Source organism: Emydura macquarii, unplaced genomic scaffold, assembly GCF_026122565.2.
Source record: "Emydura macquarii macquarii isolate MOO-44397 ecotype Brisbane River unplaced genomic scaffold, CSIRO-AGI_Emac_v2 contig_2205, whole genome shotgun sequence".
In the NCBI taxonomy this organism is placed as follows: domain Eukaryota; kingdom Metazoa; phylum Chordata; order Testudines; family Chelidae; genus Emydura; species Emydura macquarii.
The window spans coordinates 12,227,615-12,253,482 of NW_027132342.1; the positions used below are offsets into that span (position 1 = coordinate 12,227,615).

At 40.0% G+C, this 25,868-nt stretch overlaps 1 protein-coding gene across 3 annotated transcripts in view; it reads left to right on the forward strand.

Moving 5' to 3' along the window:
- The window catches only part of RIC8B (RIC8 guanine nucleotide exchange factor B), a 61,888-nt gene extending 38,326 nt beyond the window's left edge, over window positions 1-23,562 (forward strand). For 2 of the 3 annotated variants that reach the window (XM_067559369.1, XM_067559371.1), the window contains 5 exons: window positions 429-524; window positions 4,640-4,784; window positions 7,509-7,653; window positions 10,946-11,065; window positions 22,283-23,562. In XM_067559369.1, the coding sequence (XP_067415470.1) occupies window positions 429-524; window positions 4,640-4,784; window positions 7,509-7,653; window positions 10,946-11,065; window positions 22,283-22,394 (618 nt within the window). In that variant the 3' untranslated portion in view covers window positions 22,395-23,562. The remainder of the gene's footprint in view (window positions 1-428; window positions 525-4,639; window positions 4,785-7,508; window positions 7,654-10,945; window positions 11,066-22,282) is intronic. The other variant, XM_067559370.1, reaches the window with a different exon arrangement.
- Window positions 23,563-25,868: the final 2,306 nt, after the last annotated feature.

The following is a 25,868-nucleotide window of genomic DNA, read 5'->3' on the forward strand; positions in this document are numbered from 1 at the left end:
TTACTGAATGGAGCATCTGAAACTGGATTTCTGGGAGGATTTTGGTAGCATGTTTCCATAATCTTTTTTCAAATTGTGTATAGATAATGTATTTTCATGATGAGATTTTCTGTGCAAAGGTTTAATTTCAAGAGAAACTGTACGTGAACATTGTTATAAACCTCATAAAGAAAAGATTTTAATGGAAACGCTATCACAGCAGTGGGTGGTAAGATTAGCAACAGTTCTGATTAATCAAAAACTCTTGAAAGGGGTATATTGAGAGGGGAAAAAATAACATTTTCTCTTTTCCACTTGACTGTATACTAAATTAGCCATGTTAACTTATTGTAAAGTTTCAAGCAAAGCATACATACTGAATGCATATATTCTTGTCTGAATCTTATAATTCAGCCAAGTGTTTCAGGTTTTGTATTACTCCATTTTAGGGAAGCAGCTACAGAGAGGGTCTGACTCCCGTGCTCAGTTTACTAACAGAATGTTGCCGAGCTCATCGGAACATCAGGAAGTTTATCAAAGCTCAGGTAAAATTCAGATATAAATTTATAAGTCTGAAAATAAAACAAACAGCAAACTCTTTCAGACTTCTGCAGCACAGAGAACACTGATGCTTTGATATAAAGCAATATGTATTTTAAAATTTCTCAAAGTTGTTGTCTATATCCATAAACAACTGCAATGTCTGTTACCTTCTCTCAACTCAATGAGAGAAATATTGATCTACATTAAGTGTTTTCAATGCAATGTCATAATTTGATTTCAAAGTAATATAAAGGGAATAAACATTGTCAGCCTGTAAATGCAGGATAATGACTTAAATCACTGTTACTAGCAAATAAAAATCCAAATCCAACAATGACAAATCCAACTATTTGACAAACTGAAGAATTTTAAATTCTCCTTCAGATTGAAAATACAAATGCAAGACTCTGGATGTAACCTCAAGGCACTTCTGTAAGGATAAAATACAGAGACGGAGCACTAGACAAATTGTTTCAATTAAGAGAAGATGCCATGGGTCCTTTGCAATCAAATTAAGCATGGGCCCAACTTCCATGGCTTCAATTCAGCAACCTTGAGACGGAGTCTGAGGCCGTAGTGTGTGAGATAGGAGGACATTTTCACAGGGACTTGTGCTCCTAAATCCACTAGTCACTTCTGTAAATCTGCCCCATAATTAATAAAATAACACCACAACTTCATGGAAGCCAGTCAGTCCATCAGTGTTTTGGCGCCCTTCACTTGAGCTTTAGTCATAAATTATGATACATCAGCAAAATGAATCAATGGCATTGGAGCTTTATGGCTTATTGCAGTGTGTAAATTGTATTCCAAGGTGAAATTCACCCCTGTGCAGAGGGCTAGCCCAAGACCTGTGCACCACATAAGTCCTTAAAATAGGCTTAAGTGGAGCATGCTGGCCCTCTGCAAAGGGGTGAATTTCATCCTATGTTTATAAATTCAAGACTTTTTGGTTTTGGTAACTTCTGCAGTTGTAACAATCTGCTAAAGTGCAATGGAAAAATTTTCCAAATGCCCCCCCGCCAATTTAATTAGTTATAAATCTCTGTTTATAATTACATGATCATAATGTGTATGCACCAAAGGGGCCAATTAAGGGTGCCCAGGCAACCTTAATTATGGCATTTCCTAACTTTTGAGAACTTGACTTTGCATCCTTCGTAATGTTCTTTTAATGCAGTTTTTTGTGTTTAATTGCCTAACTTTTTAAAAAAGCACACTGAAAAAAAAATTGTCATGTGGGATCATATTGACGTGCATGTGGCTCATCAGCAGGGTTGGAATGTTTAGATCCATTGTGCCCACCTCTGCTACTTGAGCTAACAGAGTAATGATAGGACTAGTCAGTTGTCATCCTTCACGTGGACCAGCACTGGCGGGGATTAGAGACACTCTTTGCCTGTGAATTTCACAGATATTTGTTGATAGCAGAGGGATGGTGAGGCTCAAGAGTCTTGGGTTCCATTCCAAGCTCTAGAAGAGTATTTTTCTTCGCTTGCTTGCTCTAGTAGGCACAAGCTCATCTGCCCATTTCCTTCTCCCACCCCACCTTGACCCCCCTCAGTCCCATCCCTTCTAACCTTTTGCTGTCTCAGTGCTGTCTTCCCAATCTCTGGTTTCTACTCCTAGTCCCATTTTCCTGGTCTTCCCAGTCCTGGTCTCCATTCCTCAGGCTTTTCACTTCTGCCCCAGTCTCCTCATCCAATCTCACTGTCCCCTTTCCCTGGCCCCTTTTCCCAATCTTTGCTCAGCCAGTCCCAATTCTTCCCTTGCAGTCCTGATCTGTCAGATCTGTCTCTCGGTCCCCATTCTCTCCACATTGGTTCCTAGTCCCCGTTTACTTGTCCAGCCAATCCCAGTCCCCACAGCCCCCCCAGACTGGCTCCCAGTCTCGTTGTACAACCACTGCCAGCTTCCCCTTCCCCCTTCCCCCCCACACCACTCCCCATCCTACCACTCCCTTCCATCCGAGTCTTCCAAACTCCAGCTCCCAGTCTCACCAGACTCCTTGTCCCAGTCTACTCCTTTCCCTCCCTCCCCATCTGATTCTTCATTCAAGTCAGCCAGTTTCCTTGCTTGGATGCCAGCAGGGGGCTTTTTGAGAGCAAAGGTGAGAAAGGCTTCTTGCTCTTCCTTCCAGTGCCTGACCCTGAGTAGCTGTTAGAGAGAGACCAGATTCACCTTGGTAGCGCTGGGCTGGAGGGAGCATGCTGTTACTCTGTAGGGGTGGCTCATGTGATTAGGAGCTGTGATGGGATGGCATATGTGCAACATGGTTCCTAGTATTGATTGGAAAAGAATGGAGCATGCTCAGTCACTGTGCATGCTGTAGGAATGCCACATGCACATCTGCTTAGCAGTACAAGATGTGAGAAGCTGGAACAGGCTGAGTGAAGATGGAATCTTCTGAGTTTTTAGCTACTAAAATGAAGTCTGCACTGAACACACGCAAACTCAATATTTTAAAAATTTATAATAAAGTAGAACCTCAGAGTTATGAACACGTTTGGAATGCAGGTTGTTTGTGACTCTGAAATGTTTGTAACTCTGAACAAAATTTGGAACTGAATATTGACTTAATACAGTTTTGCAACTTTACTATACAGAAGAAAAGTGCTGCTTTGGTCTCTGCTGCTGCCTGACTGCGTACTTTCAGTTCCAAATGACCGGTTAGTTTGTAATTCTGGTGTTCTTCTGTATGTCTGAGTTTGGGCAGATTTTCACAAGAATGGCAAAAGGCGCACACAACTGCCAATTTTCAAGTCCATACCCCAAAGCATGGGGACACTAGATTTGTTCACAGGAAAGGTCATCTACATTTTTTGAGGGGGAAAACAATATATTTTTCCCTAGTCTCATTCTCAGAAATAAAGCTAAGCCATTTTGGCTGAGATTTTCCAAAAAAAAATTAGCCTGCAGCAGTCACCTACCATAGAAAATATCAAACCAAATTATTAAAGTTTGGCAAAATTATAAGCAACTGAAAATAGTTTTAATGTGAAGTGTTGGGCACCCTTTTTAGGTGAAATCCCACTCTTCCTGTTCAGGTTGTATTACAGGAGGGTCTGGGGTACCATCCAAGTGATTTAGAAGTACAAAATCCCATTGAATTACATGTTCATGTGAAAATTCCACCCTCTGATTTTTAAATGAGGTATAAGAAGCAAGGCCAAATGACCTCTTAAGAATAAAGATCCTCTCTTCATGCCTGTACCATAAAGAGTACAACCGACAGTACATGTGTGGAAATATAAGTGGGATATTCTGTAAAATTTCTTAGGGTATGCAGAAGTAAGCCTTCCAGCCCAAGCTAGGCTTCAGAGCCCGAGCTCCAGCTTGAGCCGCAGCTTCTAAGTGCTATCTATACTGCTACTTTTAGAGCACTAACGTGAGTCTGTTGACCCAGGCGAAGAGGCTCATTTCTGCAGGCTGTGTAGACATACCCAAAGGCTTAAATGCTTCTTTAAAAGGAAGCTGCCCTATAGGGAGGCATATTTTTCATGCGTACAGAAATTGATTTATTGAGCCACGTGATAGCAAAACTAGTTAAATTAACTTCTGTTTTTATTTGATTGACTGGCTCTTCCACAATCAAAGCTTCTGTGTAAACTACTGATCACACTAAATGTAACAGCTTGTTCACATTCCATTCACATGCCATCAATTTGAACAAAAGTGAAACTATTAAAGTGATCTATACCAACAGGGTTACCATATGTGAAGATATTCTGGATAGGTGGTTATTTGTATGCTAAAAAAGAAAACACTTTTTGACAAGAAGACTACTAGAGACATGGGCTAGAGTCCTGACATCATTTGGGATAAAAGGTGGCAAAAGAGGAGAAATAAATATGTTGTAAGGCAGGAATCAGTTCTCTGCAGAGGTCCCAGGAAGCCCATGCAGCTGGTTGAGCTCTAGTCACCTTTGAAAGATAGGCTTTATATTACAGATATCCTACTTACAAAATCACCCCTCCTTTGCTTGGGTGGGATTTAAGCTTGTTCCATACATGATTTTCCAAGAAATCAAAGCTTGAAATGTTTTTCCATTCCATTTTCTGTATGAACTTCTGCCAGGAATGTATGCTGTTTTTACTTTTACTTTTCATGACACTAGGTATTGCCTCCGTTAAGAGATGTCTCAAATCGTCCTGAAGTTGGCACAACAGTGAGAAACAAACTTGTGCGCCTTATGACACATGTTGATCTTGGAGTAAAGCAAATTGCAGCAGAATTCCTTTTTGTCCTTTGTAAAGAGAGAGGTATAAATACACTTTGTTTCTTTCCTTTTATTTCATTACAGCAAGGCTTTAGGAAGATATTCTTATTTCTGTAACATTCCCAATTCCAGATATGCCCATTAGTTTAAAAGAGCTGTTTGTGATACAGCTAAAATCATACTTAATGTTGTTTATCTAATATTTGATGAAAGATGATGGTTTCCATTTTCTGTCTACCACATTTATATCGTTGCTATGCAATGGTACATTACATAGTACTAAGATCATAATTAGGGTATCCTGACAGAATTGAGCTTCATTTTAAGGGTCTGGCCACTCTAAGTAAACAACAGTAGCCAATTAATAAAATTCTCTTCTCTTACTTTACATATTTCCCCCAGCTTCCCTCCTGCAAGTCAGTTAGCATCAACACAGATCTTGCAATTGACTGATCTATCTGCTTCTAAATGGCACATACACCTAGCATACTGCTGTTTAACATTAAATAGATTTTATTTCCACTCTTCAAATGGAATTAATAACTTTTAATTGCCTAGTTAATTGTGGTGTTTGAAGCGTGTCCTTCAAATATCTTCCTTAAAGTCAGAAAATCAAATTTTAATTGCCTTCCAGAGATCTATGGCTTCAATTAAGAAGAACTGTAGCCTTAGTTCACAAATAAGATTCTAGCCTTATTTATTTAGTACCAAAAATGTGCTGGGTGCTTTTGAGACAAACTGAAGACAACAGGCCATGCCTCAAAGGTCTTACATTCTGAAGATGTAATATAATTTACTAGAAATAAATTATGATCAGTTCAAACTAAATACCTTGGTTATCCAGACTCTTTCCTGACCTATTTAATGGTGGTTTTCCTTTTTGGTTATATGCTTTGTTATGAACTCTTCAAACCATAAAACAAGTGTTTTAAAAATTTGGTATCTAATGAATGAAAAATCTAGTACCAATCCAGTAATAATGTTTAAGTATCATAGTATTTCCTCAGCCCAATCTACAGTACAGCTACCTACAGTAAAAATTACTTTAAGAGCTTTTCTTAAATTTACCCAAAATTACAAGATAGTTGGCTAGAATTTTCTTTTTAGCATGGAATTGATAAAATGGCAGGACAAACTTCACTACGTTGCTCTGCTAATTTGCTTCAACCTGGGGATAAGAGTTATTTAGTTTGTGCCTTTTTCAGTCTTTCACCCCTCATCTAAGAATGCCAGTGGCATCAGCTGTAGTAGTTCTGTCTATAGGCTCTTTGCTGTAGCTGTTTAGTGTCCAGAACTCTCACTGACCTCAAGTAAAGGAGCTCATTTCATTTCAGTGGGAGTTCCATGCTCAGAGCATTTTGCAAAACAGTGCACCAGAAACTGAACTGAGCCAACCAATTCTGTTTTCTTGCCACTAGGCCCCAAAATATTAATATGGAAATTACTTTTGATCACTATCGAATTGGAGTTGAATTCACCCTGCTGCAGAGGGATTATGCAAGTCCCTCCATGTGGCTTAAACCCTGTGTAAAGGGCTTAAGTGGCGGAGGAGAGGGCTCCTGTACTGGTGTCCATTTTACTCTTGATGAGTATAAATTCAAATGTATTTATTTCAGGATACAGCCACCATCTTGGAATTGCTGTTGCTAAAGCATGCCAGCAACTGCTTTCCTAGCTTAATTTATTGTTCAAAACTGAATTTGAGCATGAGCATGCTTATGCCCATTACTTGGGTTAGGGTATCAGGACAACCACCTTTTGTAATTCTGTGTTCAAAGAAGGTGATTCATGGAATTGCTGTTCGAGGGGTTGTGTATGATTTTTGCACAATCCTGCAAAGTCTAGGCCTTTGTCCTTGTAGAAGCGTTGTACTTTTTCTTCAGAGAATATACTATGGCATATCTTTGTTTTGTTTGTTTTTTAAATACTCATTCTCCCTTCAGACTCTATCTTTCAGTAACCTTCTTCTTAATAAGGAAGGCTAAATGGACTCCATTGGGAGCACATCAGTTTCTGTGCTATTGCATATTAGCCAAAGGGGTCACTGCATAGCTATACAGCCTACTCCCTTTCTAGAAGGATGAGTAGACTGTGTTTTGCAGTTCTCCAAGTTAAGATTTCTAGAGGCGCCTAAAGAATTTAGATAACCCAATCCTGTTGACTTTCAGTGGGAGTTGGAAACGTAGCACTCAAGTGCTTTTGAAAATCCCAACCTACGTTCTTTATCAAACCAAATATAGCCCAACTCCCTCCCCCCCCCTTTTTTTTTCTTGAAAGCACTTCACAAAATTGGTTTAACCCTGAGGACCCCTCTGTTAGGTAGGCTATTATCCTCTTCGTTCTACAGATGAGGAAACTGAGATAAAATAGTAGTTATTGCATAAGCCACAAAAGGAAGCAGGGGTTAGAACCAGGATTAAAATGTTGGGCGTTCCTGGGTCAGATCCCTGGACCCTCCACCTTCCTGATAAGAGTTAGAGTACATACTTTTCACAGTTTTTCAGACTCCTGCAAATGTTGTCTGACAAAATGATATAAAACAGGCAGACTTAAATTTGCCATCTTAATGGCTTAATAAAAATGACTACAGGACTGAATTAAAATGTAGAACCTCATTTCTGCTTTTTCATCTACTTCATAGAACAAACTGGTCACCTTATAAAAAAGTTATATTTAAAAACCCATTTTAAAGATCCTAATGTTGTACTTTGTATTGTAATTAAATTAACTTAATTCTAGCTGAATAAATTGATCTCTCTCTTTGTAGTTGACAACTTGTTAAAGTATACAGGCTATGGTAATGCAGCAGGTCTGCTGGCAGCAAGGGGCCTGTTAGCAGGAGGAAGGGGAGATCTTTGGTACTCAGATGATGAAGACACAGACACTGAAGAATATAAATCTGCAAAGCCGAAGTACAGTACTATTTGTTTTTTTCTTCCTGTTAACACCACCCAGCCCATTCTATTTGGATTTAATTTCCTCCTCTCTGCCCTTTGTCAAAGGTGTCAGTCATAGCTTACAACTTTGGAGTTGTGTTGTGACAGGGTCAGGCCAGAGGGCTACCGGAGAGTGCTCCTATTTGGGTTCCAGGAAGTGGGCGTGCTAAAGACCCTCCCTCCGCCTAAGGGGAGGAGTCACTGGGCTTGGGACTCAACTTATTGCTGGGGACAATGAATGAAAAAATAGGAATGGGTGTGGGGTCAAAGGATCAAATGGAGGGAACCTGAAGGGGACACTGAGCAGAGAACCACAGATAGCACCCACCGCTCCTCAAAAGTGGGTAAGGAGTCAGTGGACGCGGCCCAGAGGAACTCTGACCAGATGCATGAGCAGATAGAGGAACGGAAATAGGCCCCACAGTCGGAGGGCACCCTTTCAGCCAACCTCCTCTCCCTGGTGTTGTAGATGGCCACTTTGGCTAGAGCTAGGAGGAGGTTGACGAGAAAGTCCTGCGACTTTGTGGGGCCACGGATGGAGTGCGTGTAAAGGAACAGGTGTGGGGAATACCAGAGTGTGCTACTATTTGGTTCCGGGAAGTGGGCAGGCATGAGTCCGCCCGCTGCTAAAGGCTCCTACCCCCAGCCTAAGGGGAGGAACTACTGGGCTCAGGAATCAACTGATTATAGGGGACAACTAATGAAAAAACAGGAACAGGCATGAAGGTCAAAGGGCTAAGTGGAGGGAACCTGCGAGGACACCGAGCAGAGAACCCCAGACAGCGCCTACTACTCCTCAAAGGTGGCTAGGGAATCAGCGGCCACGGCCCAGAGGAACAGAAATAGGCCTCACGGTTGCAGAGCACCTCAGCCAACATCCTCTCCCTGGTGTTGTAGATGGCCATCTTGGCAAAGGCAAGGAGGAGGTTGATGAGGAGGTCTTGTGACTTTGTGAGGCCACGGATGGGGTGTTCGTAAAGGAACAGGTGTGGGGAATACCAGAGAGTGCTAGAAGGCAGATATATATCAGCTGCAGGATAAGCAGATCCCTTTTCCATTGGTAGCTGAGCAGGGGTTACTCTGGGTTAATTAGTACACCTGGAGCCAATCAAGGGCCTGTGTAGGATGTGTTTAAAAGCCTCCGCTCCAGCCAGAGAAGGGTGTGGCTGGAGTTGTGGGAGGGAGAGGAGCTACCAGAGAGTTTGAGCAGGGCTGGATGCTGCCTGACTTCCTTAGAGTTTCAGAGAAGGAGCAGAACGCTGGCAGGAGAGAACCCTGCCCGGAGAGGGTGAAGGACCTTTCCCAGGCCTGGAGCCGAGGGAAAAGACCTGCCAGAAGGGGAACATTGAACTGGACACTTGGTTTGGCACTGCCATGCCCAGTGGGGCTGTCAGAGGCCAAGAGCCTCCCCAGACAAGGAGGCCAGGAAGGGCCCCTGCTCAAGCAGGGTGTGGACAATAACCCAAGGGGCACAGGGCGGTAACCCAGGGAAGCTAGCAGGATTCCTGAAGCTTGCAGCACAAGGCTGCCACTTATAGGGTCCCTGGGTTGGAGCCCAGACTTGAGGGTGGGACCAGCATGCCCTACACCCACTGGCTGTTCACCAGAGGGGTGAGAGCCCCAGCAAAGAGGCAAGGGCCTACAAGAACCAGATACAGGACTGGGAGTCAGCAGGGAGCGGCCATCTTAGAGAGGCTGAATTACCCTCACCCACCACTAGAGGGAAGGAGAGTATTGAGGGATGAAGCTGTTCCCTGACCTGCCGCTAGAAGGAAGCACTGGACCCACAGGGACAGAGAAAGAGCTTTGTCACAATGTGTTCATGTGAACGGTTATCTTCCACAGACTTTATGAATGTTTTCAGTGTTTGCTGTTGTGACCTAGTGTTTCTAGGGTTCAAATGTAACTTTATTGTCTTCGTTGTTTATCCTTGAATGTTGCTTCCATAATTTCATCAATTGCAACTAAATTGATAAGTGATAAGAGAACTAGCCAGCTGTAGGCTGGGATGTTTCAATGTCAATCAGTTTTAGATATATGATGCTATACCATTTTAGTAGGCTTAGAATTATTTCAGATGCCCATTGTAGTGCTTGAGTAGTGTTTACTTGTTATCTGGCTTTGCTCTGCCTTGCTTGAAGACTCTAAATCTCCTTAATGGAAGAAAAATATAAATATATGTAGGGTTATTTGATTTGATTTTCAGACTCTCTCAAAGACATGTTAAAAATGTGCAGATTCTGGCCTTTTCTGAATTTCCTATTGTAAAATCTCCTTGAGTTCAGTAGATTACAGCAACAAAACATTTTTTTCCTATAGCAACACATTCCACTAAGAGAAGAAAAGAGATGCAAGGCTTCCATCTCCCCAAAATCTGGGGAGATCTTTTTAGCCACTTCCTCTTGGTCTCTTTTTCAAGAACCTGACCTGAAAACAATCCTGTCATTTCCAGATAATAAAATATGGACATCTTGAATTTAAAAGATATTTGTAGGCACTTAAATGAATCTGGGATTCTCCATTTGTTCATGTGAAAATAACTTAAGTGTGACTTCATCTACTACATCTACTGAATATTATTTTTCATTATTTAAATTTTTGAAGTGTGATTCTGCTCTGAAAAGCCATACACTTTTTTTAAGGATAGCGCAAAGCAGTTTTCTGTTTGATTTCCATATCAAATTGACACTCAATTTACTAGTAAAAAATGAATGGGGGAAGAGGGTTCTTAATAGACAGAATTGTAAATTCAGCCTATGATCTTAGAGTAAAGCTTGGTTCAGTAAAAATGAATGTGAGAAGTAAATAATGAGAGCAGTACGGCCATAAAAGGTACCTCCACCACATACTTTGAGGATAAAATGCACCATCAGAACTGGACCATATGTGTCAGAAGTAATAGTTCCAGAAAATTGACTCAAAATTCTCACCTTGAATAGAATTCCTGTTTTGAGTCTTGACCCATAGACATAGTGAGTAATGATGGAACTTGGGTATTTGAGCACTTAGCATGGAGCTAATATAATAAAAATTTAAAAGCCAGCAAAATAAGTATAAAACAGTAAGGTGGAAGGCCATCTTTGGGGGGGAAAAACCTCCAGAATTCTACTTGCAGTTCTGTCTGAAGGAGTTAAGCAACTTCAAGATGCTACCAGGGAGCATTAACTTAAAACCGTGATCTGTCAAAATCCAAAAAGATATATTTGTTTGTATGTATTTAAATATGTAAATGATTACAACCACCTTTTTCCCCTCCCTCCCCCCACAGCATTAACCTTATCACTGGTCATGTAGAGGAGCCAATGCCCAACCCTATGGATGAAATGACAGAAGAACAAAAAGAATATGAAGCCATGAAGCTTGTCAACATGTTTGATAAACTTTCCAGGTAATGTAACTCTATCCAAAATACTATAATCAAACTAGAGAAGTGGATTTTTTAATCAGCTCCTCGTAAGAGAGAGACTTAAGCCCCAATTCTTCATTATGTCAGAGTGGTGTATTAATGTCAAAGGGACCATTTGCTTGCTTTTTAATTATCTACATGTGTTTTGCTCTGTTGGGACCACTTTCACTCAACAGGAAAATGGTGTTTGCGCTTTTTTGACAGATAAGAAATGTATTTAACACGGTTCCATCTAATTCTGTTTAAACTCTAATGTGGATAGGACCTTTTGGGAAGGGTAGGTCCCTTGCAATAAAGCAAAGGATCTGGGATGGAGAGGTGAATACACATTAAGTTGCTTCAGAATTCTGGTTTAAAACACTGAACATTGTAAAACACCCAGAAAAGCCAAGACTCTAAAACCTACGCCTACCCTGTTTTTTGATAAGCTTATGCTGTTTTGCGGTCTTAAGCGCAGTCTTCCAGTCTCACTGTTATTTTTAAGTAGCAGTGATGACTGTAGACAATGTCTCTTTCCTGAGAGCAGTGTGGGTGTGCTGCTCTCACTTCCCCACCCAGTAAGGGAGAGCAAGAGTGCAGTACAGAATGACTTGGGGAAGTGTTCAAAACAGATTAGGAGGAAGCTGTTATGGCGAACAGAAGGAATCAAAGATCATGTGGAGAAAGCAGTAGTGGGAGGGTTGGGGAGTCTGTGGACGAAGAATTGTGGAATGGATGGGGTGGAGGAAAGATGGGGAGTATACAGTGTTTGGGGAGTAAAATACAACAGTCTAAGGATGAAGATGAGAAATAGCAATGGAGGACACCCTAAGGCTCTAGATGGCGTGGCAGACTGGTAATGACAACATTTTGTTATTTCTAAGTGGCTGGATAAAATCTAGCCCAGGTCACACAAGTAGTGAATAAAAGTTGTTACCATCTGTAGTCTGTCAGGTTGCCTGTGGAAAATGAATTTATATTAACAGGCTTACAAACTGAAAAAGAAATGGAAAAAGTGACTTAGATTTTCACTGCTATGTGTGAGAGTTTACAGCTGTGATTTATTGTAGTCCAAATGTGGGTAAATGTGAACTTCAAATTGTATGTATTTAATCTTTCAATCTGTATAAGGATAATAGCATAGAAGAAAATTAAATTGTTAATTAATTAATTTAAAATGTAAATTAATGCCATAGAATTGAGTTGATTTAACATATGGCTCTCTTTTCCAAGAGGAAACAGATCTGCATTAGTGGTTATAGCTATCTGCCCCCTTGTCTTAATATTTGAATGTCCCAGGAACAGTTTCTTCCCCCACTTCCTGTACACATGAATATAGAGCAACTCTTTATCTTAGTAACATAATCAACTATAAACAAACAAGTATGGAGTTCTCAAGGACCAGTTGTTCACACCTGCTAGAACACTCATTACAATTCTTGTCAATGCCTGGTCCGTAGGAGTTTGATTCACCTAAAATATTTAGTTGAACTATTCTCAAACTAATCAAAGTCCCGATCCTAGAAACACTTGTGCACATAAGACCTGAATTCACTGGGATTGCTTTCATGCATAAAATCATTCCCATTTGCAGGATTGGAGCCAAAGTTCATAAAGGCACAGAATCTTATATTTCTGGGAAATTTAAACTATAAAGCTGTCTTGTGGGAGATGTATGGTTTGCTGAATACGTCTTCACAAATCTTTTTATTTATTTAAGAATTTTTTCAAAAGGTCAAGAATGCAATGAGAGATGATGGCAACATTGGATTTGGTATTAACCAATAGAGACTTAATTAAATTAGATGGGAAGGAAGGGAAAAATTGAGGTACATCTGGTCTGGAAATACCAGTAATTTAATTGAATAATTGTTTTTTGTCTATCATCCAGAAAATAGTAAAATACTTACTGGAGATGATGACAATAAGAAAATAGCTAATTTTATTAGAACTAAATGTGGAACAGTGAGGGAAATTAGAGAATAGGGTAGAGTATTAAGATAAAAAGGGGTAGTAAAAAGAGGCCACTTTAAGAGGCATCACTAACACTGCATATGGTCTGAAAGTAAAAATGGAAAGTTTAGATTGGAGATGAGAAATTATTTAAGGCTAAAGACAGTTGAATTGCCATCGTTATAGCTGTTCAGAAATATGTTAGATAAAATTCAAGTGACATTACTGTAAAGGAAGAACTTCTCTATTCAGAGGGTTGGAGGAACCTGCCATGTTGCCTGCAAAAAGCTTGACAATGGTTAGGTAGCGTGGCACTGTGTCCACTGCTTTACTGTTAACCAGTATCCTCTGTCTGTTGTATCCACCTGATGTCTCCTGTCTGTTACTCAGACTGTAAGTTCTTCAGGGCAGGAACTGTCTTGTTGTGTTTGTACAGTGCCCACTTAATATTTAAAAAAAAAAAAATCACTTAAGGGTGTTCTTGCCACTCTTATTTATTGAAAAAGAAATTGATGTAAAAAGACACCAACAGGAAGAGAAAATAAAGGACACGAGGCTTGTTTACAGGAGACTGGCATGTTTTTAATCAAATGTAAATAACTGCAGTTGGTCAGTTTGTATAGATGTTAAATAGAAACAGGAAGCTGCCAGTCTTACATGCAAGAGGAGAGAAACTAATTTTGACAGTGGTTGGATTCTGTTCGTTTTCGGTTTTGTTTTGTTTTTGGACCTGCAGTCTGAGCCCTTCAGTGCAGAGACTTTTCATAAAGTTTAATGCTGCCAGTTGATTAATGTTTTGTGGTTGTCTGTAAATAACAAATTAAATTGAAAGCCACTTTGCTACAATTCTTGAAAATTAATCAAAGTTCTATAAAGTCTAGTTTTCTTCCATGCTGGAATTATACTTCTAGGACCAGAAACTTAGTGTCTAGGAAACTTTGAGGGTTCTTGGTTTTGAAGCTCATAGCCTTGAAACAGATCACTGATGGCAAGTGTACTTCCTCCTAGGTCAGTGGTTCTCAAACTGGCTTAGGGATTGCAATGTAGTTAGGTGGCAGTCGCAAGTTGTGAGTTCGGAGCACCACCAGTTGCAAAGCTGTGAGCCCCAACCCTGGTCAGGCACGGGGGTGTGTCTTCCTGCTTCCTCCTGGCAGAGGAATATGGGGGAAGGTGGGTGAGCAGTAACACACAATACTATTCACCCTCCCCACCCCAATGTTCCTCTGCACCCCCCTAGGGGGCTTTGAGGGAGGGGGAGCAAGAAGCAACATCAGGGCTCCCTGTATACAGGTCACTCCCCCCCCCCCCGGGCTGTGCTGTGAAGTGAGTGTCAGGAGCTGCTGCTCTCTGCCCTCCCTTACACAGCCTAGGTGGGGAAAGTGACCTGGATGCAGGGAACTCTGACTGTTGCTCCTCACTTCCCTCTCCTATCCCCCCTAGGGGTGGTGTGGAGGAGCAGCTTTGGGGAGGAGAGAGGGAGGGAGAAGCAAGCAGCAATACCAACTGCTCTGTGCATGCAAGTCAGTTTCCCCAGGTGGGTGTGGGTGGGGGGGTGCACGAGTTAGGAGTGAAGGGGGGGGAATGGGGAGCCCATGAGAGCCCCTCGGGGGCCAGGGGTTCACACTCAGAGTCTTACAAAAAGTATGAGAACCACTGTCCTAGACAGACTTGCTAATTCTGTTGTCACTGTAGGAAGTGAGACGTCAGGAAGTTGGCAATGGAAACATCGCCATACTGAAAAGTTATAAGTAATATAGTCTAATATCATTTGCATTTCCCTTCTCTGCTAGTGGTGGTAACTTTAAAGATGCCAATAAATCATTATCACCTCCTTCCAGCACCAACCTACTTTTCATTATTTAGGGAGAGGGATTTTTAAAGGGGAAAGAAATTGAAGAGGTAGATTGAGGGGTAGGGAACCTCTCTTCTCTTCTCTTTTTTTTTCTTTCCCACAGTTTGAACAGACTAACTGGGCTCCCTACAACTTGAGCAAGAGATTAAAATGGGTTTGTGTGGGGTTACAACAAATCCCGTGTGGCTAATACAATTAGATTTGCCTTGTGGCATGTTACCAAAGAACTATCATTCTCACAGAAAAGAAAAATATAAAGGATTAATAAGCTTGCAGCAAAACTGGTTTCCAGTTTCCAGTTGGATTACAGACTATTCTAGATCTGATTTCATGTGTTTATTGTTTTTTAAAATGCATTATTTGATGACAGATTGCACTCCTAGGAAATAAAAACATGGCACCATTTTTTAAAAGGGCACAAACTTTCACAAGCAATCATCCTGTATTTGGACACAAATGTAGTGAGCTGTGAAGTTGTCCCTTTTTTGATTACTTGAGTACTGTATTTTGTATCATATTAATATTATTGAAAAGTGCCTAGTTATGATTGTTGTAGGAGATCATTGCATGCAACAAGGAAAAGTTTGAAAGCATTTTGTGGCATTTAGTAGCACTAAATGATGACAAGCACAATGGAGCTGGAAGGAGGTGATAATGATTTATTGGCATCTTTAAAGTTAACTCTCTAGTAGACAAAGAAAATGCAATGGATATTAGACTAAATAGTTAAGGTTTCAATGGCATATCTGCTATTTACAGTTAATTATAACTTTTCATTATGCAGTTGTGTTTGAATCTTTTCACGCTAACACTGATCAAGGTTGATTCTGTGAGAGAACTAATTATTATTGCCAAGTTTGGGGAAAAAATAAATTAATCTGGTTTTGCTTCATCTCCATATAGGTGAGGAGTGAATATACACCTTTGTGATGTTTCGGACCTTTTTTGCACACAAATAACTGAAAAATAGCTTTGTACATGTTGAGAGTTAAAGTATTTTTTAGCTTTTATGGTTAAATTGCAGTTTTTACAAATGAAGTGTTACCTGCATGGAGTTTTGTAATCCATGAAAAGGAAAAATGGCATACAGAATGTGAACACATTACACGTTGGAAGTCAGGATATATACAAGGATAGCACCCATTAAATATACAGGAATGAAGTATAAAAAAGAAATCAGTATAAATCGTAACAACCTATCCTAAACGTTAAATATCTTTTGATTTTTACATTAAATGTTTGTTGGTCTTGGTTTTATAAAAGCTTTGTTCCATTCACAAAAACTAAACTTTGGTACAAATTTGGCCTGAAAGGGTTGCTTTCTTTTTGTAATACATTTAAAAACATTGGAAAGGCATATAAGAGAAAAGGAAGACCTTGAAATCTCTACAGCACTGGGGAACTTTTTGATACTACATGGGCAAGGTTTTGGATAAGGTGATGGGTATTTGGAGTTGGCCCTGAATTCATTTATTTCATATAAATTTTGTAAGTAAATAGTATAAAGCAGCAATGAGTGGCTGGTTGTAAATCCGTTTACACTCCATAATCAGTCATGATTGAGCTTCCAAAACCTCACCCAATCTGTGCAAAAAGATTTAACATAAACTTTCAGAGTTGCAAAAGACTGAATTTAGCCAAATTAAATCAACTGTTGTGCAATTTTCCATCTGTTTATATCCTACACTATTGGAAATATTCTATGTTAATTAAAATGTCTGATAGATATACTAACATGGTCTCCATTATAAATGATGGGGAGAATTATATATTAATTGACTAATTTAAAATGTCAGGGTGCTTTTTCCAAGCCAACCTTGTATTAATAGCAGGAATCCTTTTGCTGATGAAATGGTCCCCAATTATCACAGCTTGGGTTTTGTTGTACATTGAACAGAAGTCAACAAAACAAGTATGTAACAAAACCTGCCTAAATAGCAGCCACACTCATTAAAAACACAGCATTAATCAGGGGGTGAATGAAGAAGACAATGGTATATAGATTTTTTTCCCCCCCTACTTTTCTAATCATAGAACAAAATAATGTTACATGAAAGGATCGGAACTATTATGTAGTACTCAATTATAGGGAGGTGAATAGGTCCCAAACATGCCATGTTATCAAAGGCACAGACTGGTGTTTGCATGATGGTTGTTTCATTAGACACTGTCATTAATTCCATGTGTCAATACTGCTCTGTCCTACACAGAGCAGACAAGAAAGCAGAACCCTTGAAAACAAGGGAATGATTTTTGAATCGTTATCAAGCTAAGTGGAAAACAGGAAGCTGAAACTTGTATAGGTAAATTTGAAGGGACACTTGGGAGATCTGCAAGTGGGAGAAAAGAATGTGTTTTACCAACTGCTTAATTAGGGTGTGTTTTCTACTTGTATACTTGAATAAAATGCTTTGTTTGTATTAGGAACATGCGTGGTGCATAGAAGAGTCTTTGATCTTGTTAGAGGTTACAAGGATGTTGTTAAAACTTGTTTAAATGTGTATAAATATGTACATTCATGTGTTTGCATTTATAATACATATTTAATGGATATAGCAGTATTCACGTCACCCCATTGGTGGGGGGAGTATTCTCTTTCCTGTAATGTGGAGTGACTGCATTTCATAGCTGTCATATCATGGATGTGAAATTATTTTCTTTGAAGTGTGTGCATTTGTCGGGAGAGCCCCAAGCCAACTTTTACTTTTACTTTAAACAAAGAGTGCATATCCTCAGTTGGCATATATTGTCATAATTCAATTGAGGTCTCTAAGCAACCAGTCCTACATTGGTGACTCGTTGAGGTTAATGGAACTATGACAGTTTACATGTGCTGAGGATTGGCATGAGGACTGATATATGCAAATCAAGTAATGTCAACTTTGACAATTGCTGGAGTTACCCCTCTTGTAAACCTGCCCAACAACAGTTCTGTTTGAGTAATGCACTTGTTTCAGTCTCAGTAAGTTAGCTTTGTGGCACCCCACACATTACATATTTTGTTTGCGATTTATTCTCTTTAATTTTAGTCCTTTTTTAATCTCTCTTCTCATTTTATCATTTTGAAGTACTCAAGTTACTCTGGGGTGGTTTGGAATTTGGCAGTCCAGCCCAACTGAGAGGAAGCACATAGATTGACTTGGAGAGACTGTTGCAAATTGGTCCCCCCTTCCCCCTGCAGCGAGAAGTAATAGGTTATGCCAGCCCTTTTGTTGGCACAGCTTAATTCCTCCCATGCCAGCTCTACTGCACTGATTGGCCCGTGTAATGTTGGGGGGAGAATATGCTACAGCCACCTCCATGAGAAGGGGAGTAGCAATCTGATAGTGGCTTCTTTCCCTCCTCCATAGTGTCTGGCAATACGGGAAGTCTATGCAGGAGAACAAAGGGGGTTATGAAACCCCATTGCACTCTTGTGTGGGTGCTCAACAGGGTTCACAATTAAGCCCTATGAAATGAACATTCTTGGAATGACACCCACAAGTGCAATGCAGTATATTATACCACCAGTCTATATTGTGGCTTGAAGAATATACCATGAGATGAAAAATACATGAGTTTGATCATCATAATTATATATACAATGTGTATGTGGGGAGGGAGGCTTAAGGAGGTGAGTCAGTCTCTTAGCTTCTGAGTTATGGTCTCAGTGAAATATTTTGTCTATTTAAACTTTAAAAAGACAATAATATGAATATACATAGTGTTTGTGTGCTGTTGATTGACAGATTTTACAATGATTCCTTTTAGTGAGTGCAAGTTTATCTCCGATACTATGAATGTGTATTTCTATGCACTATGTAGAAATGAAATAAAATCTGATCTAAAAGGTAAATCACACAGAAAATACAAATCTTATTTTTGATACTTTACAAATTAAAATGGCAAACTATTTTGTGAAACTATATTTGCACCCCAATATTTGTGAATATCCTTAAGAAAAAACAGTTGCATCAGTGGGCTAGAAAAATATGTAGATCTCTGTAAGGTTTTATAGATTACTTATCCCCCAAATTGCATTTTGTTTGGTTAGTTAAAAGTCAGAAAATTAGTTTAGGCAACAAATGTCACTGCGAGCATTGTAGAAGATGGGTTCTGGCAGTCTTACAAGAAAATAGTAATAAAAATACTGTAGTTTTTCTACAATCTACTGAGTGAATCAAGGTAGATTCCTGTTCTCCAAGTTTCCCTTACCTTTCGGCACTGGCATGGAGGAACTGCATCAAAGCTGCCAGGGCCTCACATGTAATAGATGCATGAATTAATTTCCTTTGGATTCATTCTACTATATTAGAATTTAAATTCTTATTTTATACCAACCCGAATGGATAGTGACAAGGCAGTTCAAATAAAGATATCCCAGATCCATCTTATCTTAAGGAGCCTGAAAATTTGGAAGAATCTCCAGACCCTACTTTTACTTCTTGAGAACGAGGTAGACTGCTTGCCAAGACACAAGCTCCCTGGGCTTTGTCGAGAAGAAGTCTATCCTCCCTATCTGAGTTAAAAATTGATGACAACTCCAGGGTAATCCAAGAGTTCTTGAAGCCTGTCAGAATCTGATGATGCTGTCTGTCCAAGAGATCTTGAACCAAGAGAAGAATTGGTGGTGACGTGCTCGTACACCTTACCTGCCAAGAACTCTGAAATATCTCCAGTTGCCTCTGCTGCCACCATTGAGTTGTCTGGAGGCTGCTATTGCTGAACATATTCAGTCCAAATTCTTATTTGGCTATATAAAGCCCTTAATTTACAGTAGACATGATATTTGAGCAACCATCTCTCATCCTAGGTCCCTTTAAAACTGCTGTAGTTGGCCAGGTTGCCCTTTTTTCATCCTGCAGTTTCAAATGTGTAAGACCGGGAGCAACAAGACCTTCTTTCAGCGACAAGGGGTGAAATCATGAATCCATTGAAGTCAATAGCAAAACTCCCATTGACCTCAGGGGAGTTGGGATTTTACCCTTTGTCTGCGGGACTCCTTGAGCAAACACTGAAGTCCTACTGTAACTGGTGTATTCAGGTCTCTCCTGTTATAACTGCTGTGTTTTTCCCCCTTTACCACCATTTTTATTTGGTTCTTTTGGCAGTGTGACCCCTTTCATATTTTTAATGTGCCCGGATTCATGGTGATTGATAACCAAATTGCTAGTAAGCAACATGATTCTGTGGCTTTTGATAGCAGTTTCAGATGTTGTGATGTAAGAGTTTGGGTTTTTTGGAAGAGCGCCTAGGAATTTCCTGATTCTTTATATCTGCTAGAATTAAAAAACTTAATCAACAAAGAACTGTAGACTATATTGAGCATTGGGTGAGGGAGGCCTTTAGTCCTTCGAGATAGAAGAGCAAATGTGTCCTCAGCTGAGACTTGAATGTGAGTTACTGAGACTTGGTGCCATTTGAGCTTGAAGAACTGTCATAAGACTAAACTGTGGGATTCAAAGGATCTTGTTACCTGCTAAAGGCTTCTGACTCCTGTGCTGCAGCTTTCCAGTCAGTAAAGATTTTCAGCTTTTTAAAAGATTCTGAAACAATTCACCAGCCAGTTTTTTTTACTTGTTGGAGGGCCTAGTAGTGGCAGGAGAAAGCCTGGTGCTTTAGGTACTAGATATGTGGATCCTTACCATTGTTTGGACCTACAAAATCAGATTTTGAAAATATTTTTATATTTTCCCCTTTCCCAGAATCCACATTAGAGCTTAAGTAGCGGGAAGAATTTTCTCAGAAAATTCTCACTTGGTCAAGAGTTCTAGAACCCATACTACCAAGGTGAGAACTGGAGGAAGACTCGCTAGCGAAGTAGAAGCTGTAGCTAGTTAGCTCCCCTCCATGGGGAGAATAGCCAGTAAATCTACATAATTACACATTCCCTCCCTCTACCAGGTCCCCCTGGAGACTGAGTTTCAAGGAAGCAATATAGTGCTGTGTTTGTCAGCATGCAAGAGTTGCAGACCTCCTGCACAGATACCTAGCAGTCACACCCATCACTGCCTGGCTTGACAAAAGTACACTGGTTTCATTTGGGATCAAGGTGTCTCAAGCCACATAATGCAGCACATAAATGTTTCTAAAATGACAGAGGTGAAAGTACGATCTGTTGAGTTTCTATATGATGCTAATAATCACTAGGGTTTGTTTCTTGCTTATGCAGATAGTCTCTTTCTCTGTTGAGACAGACTAGAATCTTCAAAACTACAGTTTCTGGTATCTTGTTTAACCATTGCTCATCTTTATAATATCTGGCTTATTGTTCATACCATGAAGCTAGGATGTTGCTTTTCTAGCTGCTTCTGTAACCGCCAGCGTTGGAAGGAGGGATTGTTGGCTATCTGTACAAAGCCCCTCTCTTTTGTCCTAGAGAGAGGGAGAGAGAGTGAGGAACAGGCAGAATGTTGGAGAAAATAAAGCATTTCCCCACTCTGTATAACTAAATTCTGCTCTTTAGGTTATGGTTGTCTTTGGGGACAACAAACAAATTTAAAGGGATTCTCTTCCAAATCAGAGGTAAATTAGGGTCAGGCATCCACATCATTGAAATGAAATCCTGAAAATTAAAAATAAGGGTTTTTAATAAAAAATCAAAATGCTATCTTTGATTTTTACAGCCTTTGCCATAATCCATTGTAATAAATGAGGTGATAAAATGTGAGGATTAAATAAATCTTTGCTAATACTTTTTGATTGGCTTAATCAATAATTAATCATTTTAAGATGAGGCTGTGGCTTGTGGAGTAGATATAATTGGATTAGTTGTTGAGACCTTTGGAGCATTGAAGAGATTAAAATGGCTGTCAATCCTGTAATTAAACTGCTACAAACAAAAGCAATAGTAAAAAAAGCTGACTGTTTCAAAATGAATCAACAAGTACTTAAGCACCACTAGAGGTGTAGGCAGAATGTGTTTTCCTGAATGATTTATTTCACTGAATGAGATGAATATGTATCAAATCATCTATTTTAATTGTGTTGCCCAGAATGGCAGGTGAAACATTGGTAACCATTTCTTCTTAAAGAATTCACAGAAGAAAAGCTAGTGTATGTATTTAAAACAGTGAACCTGCTTCTTGTCCTGAATCTGTTTAGGCATTGACTTTTCATGTATCTTTTAATTGGCTTAGTAGGTTGGCCTACATGTATGAAGTCTTTATCTGTCCTCCCCACCCCCAATTTTGGATTTGTTCGTTTCCCTCTTTCTTGTTCAAAATGAAGATCTCTTTAAAATTTATTTTTAAAGACACTCTATAAAAATATTGTGTGTAAAGGGGTGTGTGTGTGTGTGTGTGTGTGTGTGTGTGTGTGTGTGTGTGTGTGTATATATATATATATATATATATATATATATATATATATAAAATAAAAAAAATGGATTGATGCTTGTGTGCATATGCTAATAAAGACTTTTAAAAATTTTACAGAGAGGAGGTTATCAAACCAATGGGAGTTCGACCAGATGGCACAATGACTCCTTTGGAAGAGACAATCTGCCAGTACCAAGCCAATGATCAAGACAGTTCAGATTCAGACTAAAGCATCACCTGCTTCACTGCAAATATCTCCTTTAATCAGTATCTTCACTTAAAGCCACGACATCTTCTATCTACACATTCTACCCTTGCATTAGCCAGCATCACTTTAAGTCTTATTATTGGGATATTTAAATGATGGATCTTGTGGTGTAATCTCTGCATTTTTATTAATCCATTTATATAGGAACAAGTGACCAGTTTATTAATTGTAAAGCAAATTGTATTTCAGTGAGATGAAAATAAAAGATTGCAATGCAAAAAAAGTAAACATTTATTAAAACTTATTAGATTCTTCTCTCCCATTTCTATAGGTTTTTTCTTTGTTTGCTTTTTTTACAGTGTCTTACTCCCAACCCCCTCACAAAATACAATTTCAGCTAAAGAAGCAGAATACCTTAATTGCATTAGGAATAAAGGATGTTAAATGTGACATGACCAACCTAGTGAAGCTGTTTGCTTAAGCAGCTGTTTAATAATTTTACAACCACTTTTTTTAAACTTGTTTAATTAGTTAGATTTTCCTCTCCATTTGTTACCATGGTTAACCAATCTGTTTCAAACTTTAACCTGTCAGTCACTGTACTGATTACTGCTAAATCTACCTTATTTTTCTTTTTTTAAATAAATTGTATTTGGTTGTTCCCCTGAATCAGGGCCACAGAAATATAATCCCAGCAAGCCTCTACTACTTATGGCCTTGATTCAGGAAAACATCCCTATTCAGAACAGTACTTAAGCATGTGCTTAATTGTTGTCCTGGACAGGGATGGATTGAAGTGCATGCTTAAGTGCTTTCCTGAATCAGGATCTACATGTTGAAAACTAACAGATGTGTAAAATTGAGGAGAAGTCAAGTCAAGAAAGGAGAAAGCCATTTGGTTTTTTTGAAGAGGGCAGGGGTGTGGGGTTTTTAATTGAATTCGGTGTGGTTGTGGGAGAAATCTTGTCATATTCAACTATACTTCTTTAATCTTTTAACTTTTTGTTTTTTAAGGGTCCAGAATTGTAAAGTTTTAGGAGTGTTGCATTGCTGCTGTTGCCTTTTTGCCTACGTGGTCTCTTTACCTGCTTTGTCTCTTGGTATCAAGATGTGAATTATAATCCCTGCTACCTTTCTTAGCACAGTCTTTCTGGGTGTTGTTCAAATGCTCACCTATGTGAATTCACCCTACACACCACTCTCACACTTTCAGGAAGAGATTGGCAGAACTCCTCCAGCAACCGCTACCCCAACCATGGTTTGTCTCAGGGAAGCCAGCAGCCCTCTAGCCTTTTGTTTCCCTTACTTTGCCATTGGTTGTATACAGGGCCTCCGTGCTTCTGAACAGACTACTCTGTCCAGATGCTGTCCTGAAGAGTAAATATACACTCTTCCAGTCACATGGCTTCTAACCTAAGAGATTTGTGTGGCAGGGGAGTTGGAACATAATTTTATAGGGATGTACCACCTCAGGTTGGCCCAATAGCATCCCTTATACCTCCTAAAGGACGGGAAAGGAAAAACCCACTGATGCTATCCTAAAAAGTGTGAGTTTCACTCAAGTCAGGGAGAGGTTAGCCATGAGCCTTAAAGAGCACCAGGGATGTCAAGATTAATACTATGAATTTTTGGAGCTGAGGCCCCTAGTTATGCTTATCCATACAGTTCTAGATTGCCCAGTGAAACTGTGGCTACATCTTCACACTGCATCAAAACAAGTGTAGTGCAAGCCACCTTGCTGAAGTGAAGCCACCCACTGCTTCTACCCTGAGCTGAAGAAAGAAGGCAATGGGCAAAGCAAAAACATCTTTGCTTTCTAATGCACCAATAATCTCAAGGTGCCACATACAAAAGTAAGAATGGCCCCATTTCTGCCACTACAGAACCCTACTTCTCCATCTTGTGCAAGTTCCTTTAGTGAGATTACTTTTGGCAGTTGCCTTCTTCCAGTTAATTGCATCTAGACTTTTTTTTTTATTTTTTAACAGTGGGAATCTGATTGTGGAAGAGTCTGCCTGTAGACAATGCTTGTTCTACACAAATTGCCATCAGCCCTCCATACGCAATCTTCACAGTGTAGAAGATTGATAACCAGAGAATTCACACATTCTATCCCTCAGGAGCAACAGCTCAGGAGCTTCATTAATGAGGCTTTGAAGGTCTCTTGGCATTGGCTCAGGGCAGTCTTTGTACAGACATAGGAACAGTTGTTTCAGTGGTAGATTTCCAGAAACCTACAGACTCTAGGATATGGACGCCACTCAGTGCTACAGCAAGACCACCTTCAACATGGAAGGGACCAATACAAGGTCATTTTGATTAAGGAGAAAGATCACACTTTGCTCCCTGAGCATATTCTACTAACGCTAAAATGATCTTTCCAGGCAGGCTAGAGAGCTGAACAAGGGCTCAAGGGACTCATTATAAACAGCGCAGCACTGGGCTGCTGCAGTCTGGTCCCTGCCAGTCTGAACAACACAACCACTTGTTTTCCTGTTTAAAAGTTTACTCTGCGAAATAAAAGTGTGTATATTCTTCAGATGCCTGCTGGACACTGCTTAAAGTGACAGGCAGAAATGAAGACGAGTACCTGAATCTGGCTGCTGTAATTTAATGTAAATTCACTCCTCCTCAGTAGATTACAACATGGTCTTCTAAAGGTATGGAGTAATTTTCTGTTAGCATAATATCCCAAAACCTCACTCCATTATTCCATTAACTTTGCACAGCTAGATTATGAGGGGTAGGGGTGAAGGTTACTGCAGGCCTGGCCCCTCCTCCTTTTGACAAAACCAAGGCTGCTCTTGCTCCCCCGGTGCCCTCCTCGCCTTTCCTTGCTCTGGCTCTTCGTCCTACCTCACCATTTCATCCCTCTACAGCATGGAAGCAAAACACTGCCTGCAGCCTACTTGCAACCCGCCCTATGTATCGGTCTAGCTCCCTTCATCGGTTCAGATTCTGTGGAATTTAAGTTTTTTTGGGGGGGGGGAAGTGATATGTAGCCTTCTAGGTTTCAAAGAAAATTTTCCAAATGTGCTGTGATGCAGTGCCATCTTCCTGGAGATGCACAAACTGGTAAGAAACACTACCACAGAGAGGCTGCAGGGGAAAGACGCTTTCTACATACTCTCGGTAAGAAGGAGAGAGGAGCGGAGGTCAGAGAATGACTGTGAATAATTGGTGGGCTCTACGAGTTTAAGTTCCCTTTGACATTTCAAGCAACTGCACTGCTCCGTCCAACAACTAACTAAGAGAAAAGGGCCAAGAGGCACTAGACCAAGTAAAGTCCAACAATGAGATGAGGAAAGACACCTGGGGGAGGAGAGGAATAAAACAGCCATTGCAGTGGCCCTAAAGATGCTCTGCATATTTTTTCCTTTCCACTGTGTGATACAGAATGCAACAGCTAATTTTACTAAGGGCTTCATCTGGAGTTATGGTAGCACCCCTATTTCTCCTTGACCAATGGGTGTGCAGGTTGTGAGCACTTCAGGG